At 56.4% G+C, this 9,486-nt stretch overlaps 1 protein-coding gene across 1 annotated transcript in view; it reads right to left on the minus strand.

Annotated features, from left to right (window-relative positions):
• Positions 1-5,783, minus strand: part of PFKL (phosphofructokinase, liver) — a 24,955-nt gene extending 19,172 nt beyond the window's left edge. Inside the window, exons 1-2 of the mRNA XM_008567698.1 lie at positions 5,651-5,783; positions 285-358 (exon numbers count right to left, since the gene is read on the minus strand). Coding sequence (XP_008565920.1) covers positions 285-358; positions 5,651-5,735 — 159 coding nt within the window. The 5' untranslated portion in view covers positions 5,736-5,783. The remainder of the gene's footprint in view (positions 1-284; positions 359-5,650) is intronic.
• Positions 5,784-9,486: the final 3,703 nt, after the last annotated feature.

Raw genomic sequence — 9,486 nt, forward strand, 5'->3', positions numbered from 1 at the left:
CCCCCCCCCCCCCCCCCCCCCCCCCCCCCCCCCCCCCCCCCCCCGCCCAGTCCCCCAGGCAGCCTCTGAACCTCTGGCCTGGCTGGTTCTCTGGGCAGCAGGCCCCAAGCCACAGCAGGTCTCCAGCTTCCCCTCCCACACTCCCCAGACTATGTACACCCCAAGCAGAGGCCACATAAAGGCTCTGGAGTGATCCGTGTAGAGCAGACCTCGGCCTGCCTGGCAGACAAGCCCATGCTCCCCACAGGCGCACGCATGGATGCTGCCACACTGGCCTTACCTACCTCATAGATGAGGAAGACTTTGGCTCCCACGTAAATGCCCATGCGTGTCACAGCCCTGACAGCAGCGTTCATGCCTACAAAGGAATGAGGCAAAACCTATCAGGCCGGTCTCTCCATCCAGAGAGCACTGGGCCAAAAAAATGCAAGGACCAGCCCTGGGGCACTGGTCAAGCCTGGGGGTGAACCTTGGCAGGTTCCAGGTCTCACCTTCTGAGCGTCGGGAAATAAGGTGCCCTCAGAGCTAAACTAGGAAAATCTCCACCTGGAGAGTGAGACCAGGAGTGTGCGATGTTCCGGAGTGCGTTTGGCTCATTCCACAACGTGCTCCCCCAGCTTATGCCCTAACGCACGGGCTCAGTCAGCGGAGCCCCAACCCGCACAGGCCCAGGGGCCAGGCCCTGACCACAGGGACCAGCAGAGCCTTCCACACCCACCCTTGTCCTCTGCCAGAACTTCAGGCCAGGACACGGGGCGTGGAAGGCCACTCGGAGAGCACCTTGGGGCCACACGCTCCCTGTCCCAGAACTGCACAAGCACCCAGAGGATAGCCCTGCCCCCAGGGCTTCAGGCAGGGCAGCTGGAGCTACTAGCTCCTGCCTTCTGCCTGAGGAGACACTAGTGCCAACAGGCTTGGGCGGGTCATTTCCTCTTCTGTGCCCCCTAGCCCCAGGCTCCCAGCAGCTACTCTGCAGAGCAGGATTCCTGAAAAGGATTCTTGCCAGGAGCGGGGAAGAGGCTGCACACAGGAAATGCTTATGGCCATTCACCTCAAACCTTCTTCACAGCCCAGGTCACAAAAGGCATCCCAAGAGGCAGATGCTACAGTGCAGACGGGGCCAGCGAGACCACCCCACATCCTCAGAGGGGGAGAGAGAAGGCCAAGGGTCCATGCTCTGAGATGGGTCTGGAGGCCAGATCACAGACCTGTGTTTGCTCTCGCCCTGATTACAAGAGAGTCCCTGGTTGGGGTCTCCAGATTGGACTGGGGGTCCAGGGTAGTGAGCAGGTCTGCAACGACACCCCCAAGCCTTGAAGCACAGCCCAGCGGGGCAGAGCCTTTCCCTCACACCAGCCCCCGCACAGGGCTCCCCCACTGCAGATGGGGCATTTGCCACAATCCCCATGTTATAGACAAGAAACCGAGGTCCCAGAGGGAGGGTAAGGGATCTGTTAGAGCCCCAGTGGGTAAGGGCAGAGCCTTGATTCACTGGGCCCCTCCTGGGCACAGCAAGCAGCCCCCTCCTCACCTGGCAGCCAGGCACCCCAACCTGGAGGCTGAAGCCAAACCCAACAGAGGGCCAGTGCCAGGGGCTCCCAGAGAAGGGGCACCTGACATGAGGACAGGCAGGGCACAGGGGCCAGAAGGGACCTGGAGCTGTCTACACTCACAGCTTACACACTTGATTTTAGCAAGCAAACTCCCGTTTCTAAAGAAACCATGAATATCTCAATCCCCCAAAACAGATGGCAGTGGGGTTGCCAAGGCTGAAGTTAGGGGGTGGGAGCCCAGTGAGCATATCCTCCCTCGAATGCACCCAGACACCGTGAGCAGCAGTCTGAAGAGCTCAAGCCTCCTGCTGTCCAAGGTCAGGAGGCCAAGGCTGTGCTTGTGGGCTGCAGGCCTCCCTCCCCTGCCCTTGCTGGAGTGGCGGTCAGCGAAGCAGATCAGCTCTGCCAGAGCCCGACAGCAGCAAAGCTTCCCTCCATCCCTCGCCCGCCCCAGTTCACACAGGTCCCTTGCCCACCCTGCCCACGCGGGTAGAGGCAGAGGTCCAAGCTGCCTCTGGCAGGTGGATGGAGGCAGCAGCTCCGGGCTGGGTCAGAAGAGAGGGCAGAAGGGGAGCAGTGGCTGGGACCCAGGCCCACAGTCTCTGGTAACCCCTGGTGGAGTCCGTGTGCTGCTGGGCAGGCCACCCTGGCATCACAGCCAGCTCACCAGCCAGCCTGGCCAGCTTGCCGAGAGTCCCTAGGGACAGCAAAAGGGCCCAGGTTAGAGCCTGCCCTTGGCTGTGCCCTTGGCTCCCAAATGACCTCTGGACGCTCTGCAAAACAAAACCTACTCTGAAACAACACCCAGACACAATAAAGCAGCCAAACCAAGCTTTGTGTCAGCCCTCGGGAGAAGAACAAAGTGACCGCGCCACGTGATGTGAAAACTTGGTTTTAGAATGGGACTGTGCTGCAGCCATACACACCCCAACCTGAGGGGGCGGGTTTCGCTGAAGATCTCGTGGGAACTGCCCTCTAATCTGCTTTCTTCCTCAAAATAAGCCCGGGGCAGCAGTCACCGGCCCCCCCAGGGCAGAAGGGCAGGCAGAGCTCGGACTGTCCCAAAGGCATTCTGTTCTTGGAAACAGATGCAGCCACACTGATGTCTGCGGCTGGCTCTTTGCTCCTAAAGTGACCTTTTATCAAGATTAGATCCCAGAGAAACAAAACGCTGTACAAGAAAGTAGTAACCATGAGATGATGCCAGGCTCAGCAACGGCAACATTTAGTTATCAGCTAAGGATTCAGCATGGGGCCAGCTCACCCAAACACAACACCACCCTATGGGGAGCAGGGAGCTAAATCCTCACCTGCAGTTACAGGAATGAACCCGCACAGGCAGCGTCCGCCAGGTGTTACTTAGGGACAGGGAGGGAGGCCCAGTGAGATCTGGTGAGATCGGGATGGAAAAAGGCAGACTGGGCCAGGCTGTTTTTTGTTCTAAGTCTTCCAGTTCCTTTTGCACAGATTCCTCTGATAAGATACACATCCTTGAATAATTGCGTTCCCTCAATGTCGTGGAGAGACCCAGAGCTGGCTGGAAGGAAGCTGCAGGTGCCTATCTTCCCCACCCCCTTTTTACAGAAGGAGGAACAGGCCCCAGGAAGGTGCTTGGGTCAAGTCACAGAGCTGGTCAATGCCAGCCCAACCAGGACCTGGGGTTTGGAGAGCCAGGCCGCCCTCACCCCGTGAGGTTGGTTGGTTTTCACACATTCCAGCAAATGCACACTTCAGCATCTGGGAGGGAGGGCGCTTCTGGGCTCCCCTTCTCCTGCTTGCTGTCAGCCCAACACTGACCCAGAAAAGCACATGGCAGGGCACACGTGGAGCCTGCCTGTTTCCCAGGCCTGGTCCCGATAAGGTCAGCCTTTTTTGTAAGGCAGTGGGGTGCCCCCGAAGGCAGGCAGAGTACCCACTACCTGGAGTAGGCTCACAGGAGCGGTGCTGGCCTGGGGAGCAGTACATGGACTGTTTTTCAGAATGTCCAAACAGAAAATGTTCCAGTTCTGCCCAGAGTGCCAGCTCCTCCCCCTCATCCAATGACAACTGTTTCCACATCAGTCCCAACCAAAAAACATCGGTTCTCACGTCTACAAGTTGGACAGTGCACACACAAGAGAAGCCAGAGCTGCCGGGGGCTCGGGAAGGCATGTCCAGGAGGTGCTCCCCACTCCGTGAGAGGCACCAGAGCCTGGTCGGCCAGGGGGACCCCCCAGCTCAGACAGGCTCTGCCCCCACCTGGCCTACTTGCCCACACTTGCAGCACCCTCACCTGGGCCAGGAGGGACCTCCCATCTCCAGACCTTCCCCCAGCATCCAAAACCACTGTCTGTCACCCTGGATGCCCCTGGCCCTTCATCCATCCCAGCAGAGGCCCTCTTTCTTTGTTTAGTCTGTGCAGGTGGAGGGGAGGGAGACAGGGACATGTCACCCACAGGACCTCTGCACACCTACCTACATGCAGGCCACTCAACCTTCCCAAACCCTCAATGCTGCTGCCTCCATCTGCAGACAAACAAGTTGAGGTGGAGACCTCTGTGTAAGTGGGATTCTGGGCTCCAGCGGCCTCACCAAGGAGGTGATTCTGGGCTCCAGAGGTCTCTCTAGTGGGCACAGTGGGTTCAGCCCTCCCTGGACGTGTCAGTCCTCCAGATCCCAGGCCTCTCCCAGAGTCTGCTCTCATGGGATCATACTTGTCCAAGTTCACCCTCCATTCCCACCAGCCTTGTCGCCCAGTCTGACCCCAGCCCACCAGGCCATGCTCCGAGGAGCTATGCTGCCCAGCAACAAGCAGCAAGCTCTCTCTCTCTCGCCATGGATGTGCGGAAGGGCATGGTGGCTGCCACTACAGGCCAGGCCCAGCAGGCTCTATTGAATTTGAAGGAGGTCCCCTCTGCAGGCTGGCATTCAGACAGCAGCTGGTTTCTTCTGCCTTCCTGGGCTTGTGTCCTGGGAAAAGCCATTTTCCTCCCTCTCCCGCTGCTTCTGGTGGGGGAGAGAAGTGTGTGTCTGTGCTTTCTGAATTACTTTCTGAATTCTCTAGAAGGAAACAGACCAGGCTTGCTGCACAGCCTGAGGGTGCTGGCTCAGACCCTTCTCAGTCCCCACATGCTTTCTGGTCTCCTCAAGGCCCCTCCTCCCTCCTCCTGAGGGTTACAGGGGTGGCGTCCCCCTGAGGCTGAGCTCCACAGGTGCCACCCTGGCTATCCCAGGCCAGAGACACTGCAAGACCAGCAGTCAGGACAGGACCAGTCCACCAGAAGGGGAGCTGCAGGAAGGATGGACCCCAGGCCAAGAACCCACCCAGCTCTGCCAGACCTAGGCTGTAGGACCCTGGGCAGGTGACCACTACCTGGGGACTGTCCTGGACTAGGCTGGTGAGAACAGGACTTTGCCAAAGAAAAATCCCAAAGCCCCCTGACAACACACCTCTCCCCCCCCCCTTTCCGGTCCTAGGCCAAAACAAAAGGAGACAGGGAGGGGCGGGGGAGGTTGGAGGAGCTGTCCCGGGGTAAGAATCGCCCCCACACAGGGTCCCGGAAGCAGGCAGGCTGGAGGAAGAGGAGAGGGGGTAGGGGAAGAGAGGGGAGGGGTGTAGCGCATCCGAGCCGGCCCTGGAGGTGGCTGGGGGAAGCACGGGGTCCCCATCGCTTCAGAACCAGGAAGACCCAACGGGCCCTCGGGGACCTGCCCAGGGCTATCTCGGAGACCTGCGCCCAGCGTGGCCTCCGGGAAACGTGGCTCCTGACACAAGTCACCAAGGAAGGGGCGCGAGGAGAGCCAGTCCCACGCCCACCGTCCGCGCCGTGTCCCTGGGCCACCGCCAGGCCGGCGCAGACACACTCCCCGGGCCGGGCGCGCGAGGGCGGGGCGCGCGAGGCCGTGGCACGCCGCACGTAGGCAGGCGACCCGGGAGCGTCGGGGCGGAGTCTGGGCGCGGGGACCCGGAGGCTCAGGGCCGGAGCAGGAGAACGGGCTGACTCCGCGTCCCCAGGTCCCAGGGCGAGGGGTGGCGGGCGCACCCAGAGGGGCGCGGGGACAGGCAGACTCCCCCTCTCCCCGGATCCGCCCAGACACAGGCCCCCGCCCCCGCCCACCTTGCGCGTCGCCACCGCTGGTGAGCACGCCGATGGCCTTGCCGGCCCCCGACATCCGCAGCTTCTCTAGGTCCACGGTGGCCATGGCGGCGGCCGAGACCCAGGGCCCGCGCTCGCTCTCCCGCCGCCACTGTGCCTTTTCCCCTTAAGTTTCCAAACCTGTTCAATTAACAAACGCGCCACGTTTATTGAGGGTCCATTTCATGATGGCCAGGCGCTGTTAAAGAAAACCTGCAGCAAAACCTTCCAAGTAGTTTCAGGGGACTTGGCCTGTCATAGCGGGGCCTCAGCGAAGACCACCGGCGCAGGCGTGGCTGCGCACACGCAGTCCTCTGCCAAACGCTGATGCCCTGGTTCATTTGTAATTATGCACCTGCTCTATTTTAATTTTGTGTCTCAAGAAGTTTGTTGTTGCCGGAGGCCCCTCCCTCCCCTCATGGCTGGCGGACCACGCTGGCAGGTGCAGTTGCAGAATGGAATGCCAAGGAAGACGGACAGGAGTGCATTTGTTTCCACCTGACTTCACTGCTTTCTCAGACCCTTGGAAAACTTTTGCCCACCAAAAGTGGGGGCAGGGAGCTTGTGATCGGGAGAGTGGCCTCTACCTTGGATGGGCGACAGGAGTGCATTTGTTTCCACCTGACTTCAGTGCTTTCTCAGACCCTTGGAAAACTTCTGCCCACCAAAAGTGGGGGCAGGGAGCTTGTGATCGGGAGAGTGGCCTCTACCTTGGATGGGCAGTGGGTGGGGCGGGAGTGGAGGTCCAGCCTCAGGGGCAGGACAGACAGGGCCCTGCCCTGGGGGAGCCTGGAAGGTGGAGGGAGAGGCGGCCACCAGCCAAATCTGGGGCTCTGAGGAAAGGTGCCGCCTGCAGGAGCCCCTGATCCGGGTGGCCATTGGACAGGCCCAGACACCCACTAGGAGTTTTGGATGGGGTGGGGAAGCCACCCCAGTGATGATTACAGAGACGTGTTTACTTTATGGAAACTCAGCAAGCCCATCACCTATAATTCGTGTATTTTTCTCCGCATATGCTGTATCCTAATAAGAACATTTACACAAAAAGAGTCTACTGTGTGAAATATTCAGAGTGGAGTAGGATTGGTGAGGAGAGGGACGTGGGTCCAGGAAATGGTGGCTGTGAATACAGACTACTCTGTTTAATTGTGAAATGATAGAAAACACACCAAAAAATGTGTACTTGCAGAAGAACACGTTAAAAAGCATTGACAAGACATCTGTTGTTTCCCTCAGAGGTGATCTCTGTGCTGACATTTTTAGTCATTATTGCTTTTCTTATAGTTTTATCATGAGTGTACATATGTGTGTGCCTGCATGTATTCTTAAAAATGTATAGTTTAGCTACAATGAGATATCCCCTCTAATCCATTAGGAAGGCTAATATAAAAAACAAAATAACCCAGAAAACCACATGTGTTGGCGAGGATGTGGAAGAACTGGAGGCCTTGTGCACTGTTAGTGGAAATGTAGAACGGCGCAGCCACTGTGGAAAATTGTGTGCAGGTTCCTCCAAAAATTGAAGACAGAATTACCATGTGGTCCAGCAATTCTACTCTGGGTATATACCCAAAGAATTGAGTGCGAGGACTAACACAGGTATCTGCACACCCATGTTCACAGCGGCACTATTCACAATAGCCAAAAGGAGGAAGCCACCCACATGTCCATCAACGGATGTGTGGATAAAGAAAATGTGGTCTGTACACACAATGAACTACTATTCAGCCTTAAAAAGGAAGGAATTCTGACACATGCTCCACATGGATGAACCTTGAAGACATTATAAGTGAAGTAAGTTAAACACAAAAGGACAAATACCATCTGACTCCACTCACACAAGGTCCCTAGCATGGTCAAGTCCATAGAGACAGACAGTGGAAGGGCAGGTGCCAGGGGCCGGGGAGGGGATGGGGAGTGAGTGTTTAACGGGACAGAGCTTCAGTTTGGGAAGGTGAGAAAGTTCTGGAGGTGGACGGTGATGATGGTCACACGACAGTGTGAATGTGCTTAATGCCACTGAACTGTGCATTTCAAAATGGTTAAGGTGATACATTTTATGTTATGTGTACTTTACCACAATTTTTTTTTTAAAAAGTGACCAAACAGAAAAAAGTTTAGTTGTTCTGGTGTTTCTTTGTGGGTCATGGAGCCTAACACAATAGCATGTATTATCTACAGTTTCTGAGGGCCAGGATTTGGAGTAGTTCTAGCTCAGGGTTTCTGTTATGGACTAAATGTGTGTGTTCCCCCAAAACGTATCTGCTGAAGCCCTAACCCCCATGTGACTGTATTTGGAGACAGGGCCTCTAAGGAAGTAATTAGAGTTAAATGAGGTCTCAAATGTGGGGCCCTGGTCTGACAGGATTAGTATCCTTATAAGAAAAGACACCAAAGAGCGACCTCTCTCTCTCTGCTCTCCCTCCCTCCCCAGGTGAGTTCACTGAGGAAAGCCCAGGCAAGGACACAGCAGGGTGTGTCATCTTCAAGCCAGGAAGAGGGCCCTCACCAGAAACCAACCCTGCTGGCACCCTGGCCTTGGACTGCCAGCCTCCAGAACTATGAGAAGTAAATTTCTGTTGCTGAAGCCGCCCAATCTGTGATATTTTGTTACCGCCCAATCTGTGATATTTTGTTACAGTAGCCCACGCTGACTGTGTGGTCTCTCATGAGGCTGCAGTCAGGATATGGCCAGGCTGCATCATCTGAAGGCTCAACTGGGGCTGAAGCATCCACTTCCAAGATGGTGTCCTCAGCAGGCTCTTGGTGGAGGCCTCAGTTCCTCACCATGTGGCCTCTCCACAGAGATCCTTGCATGTCCTCACCATGTGGCAGCTGGCTGCCCCCAGAGCAAGCAATCCAAGGTGACAGCCACAGTGCTTTTTGTCATCTGACCTCAAAGGTCATGTATGGTCACTTCCAGCACATTGTAGTCATCTGTGCAGGACAGTTCTCCAGGTGGCCTTGTATCAACTCAGTTTCTTCTCCGCCCACACACCCTTTTTCTTGCATGTAGCTCTCAGAATGACTACAATGTGCTAGGAATGCAATATCCTGAGATAGGGAAGGACTGCCTGGAATAGCCAGGGCCTTGTTCCTGTCCTTCCCAGGGAATGTAACATCCCAAGTCAGGGAGGAACTGCCCGGGACAGTCCAGGCTTTGTTCCTCCCTCCCTGGAAGCAGGATGATTTTCAAAGCTTTGCCCAGTGAGTCATGTTGCACCTGAGATAAATAACTGGGGTAGGTGCCTTTTGGGGTCCCTCGGCTGCGGAGAAACATGGGGCACGGCAGTCAAGACCATCCGCCCCAGGCAGTTTTCTCAAGCCTTGGGAAAGGGGCTCACAATGGAGCTGAGACCTCTCTGTCCCTTGCTGCCTATCTGTAAGTAATCATTTCATATACCGTGTTGCATGTGTGTTCTGTCTTATTGGCTCAGGCTATTAGCAGAACTGTAGCCCAGGATGCAGCGTGCAGAAGTGTTTGGACTCTTTTATTCCTGGTGGTTGGCACAGTGATGACCTCTGCCATCCTCCGTACAGTGGGAGTCTTCCCTTGGGACTGGTAAACCTGTTCTGCAATTAGCAGCAAATTATGGAGTTCAGCACACCCTCAAAGGGAGAGGAACAAATCTCTACCTCTTAAAGAGCTGAGTGGCAAAGCATTCGTGGACATGTTCTTAGGCACCAGCAGCCCCTTTTGGGGCAGGTGTGGGCAAGGCCAGCCTGAGTCCTGGGAAACATGCCATACCATGGGCAGGCCTGGACATCAGCAGGCATATGGCCAGGGCACATTGTTCTGTAGTTCCTGCTTCAAAGCA

The sequence above is a fragment of the Galeopterus variegatus genome, unplaced genomic scaffold, assembly GCF_000696425.1.
Source record: "Galeopterus variegatus unplaced genomic scaffold, G_variegatus-3.0.2 Scaffold336, whole genome shotgun sequence".
Lineage (NCBI taxonomy): Eukaryota > Metazoa > Chordata > Mammalia > Dermoptera > Cynocephalidae > Galeopterus > Galeopterus variegatus.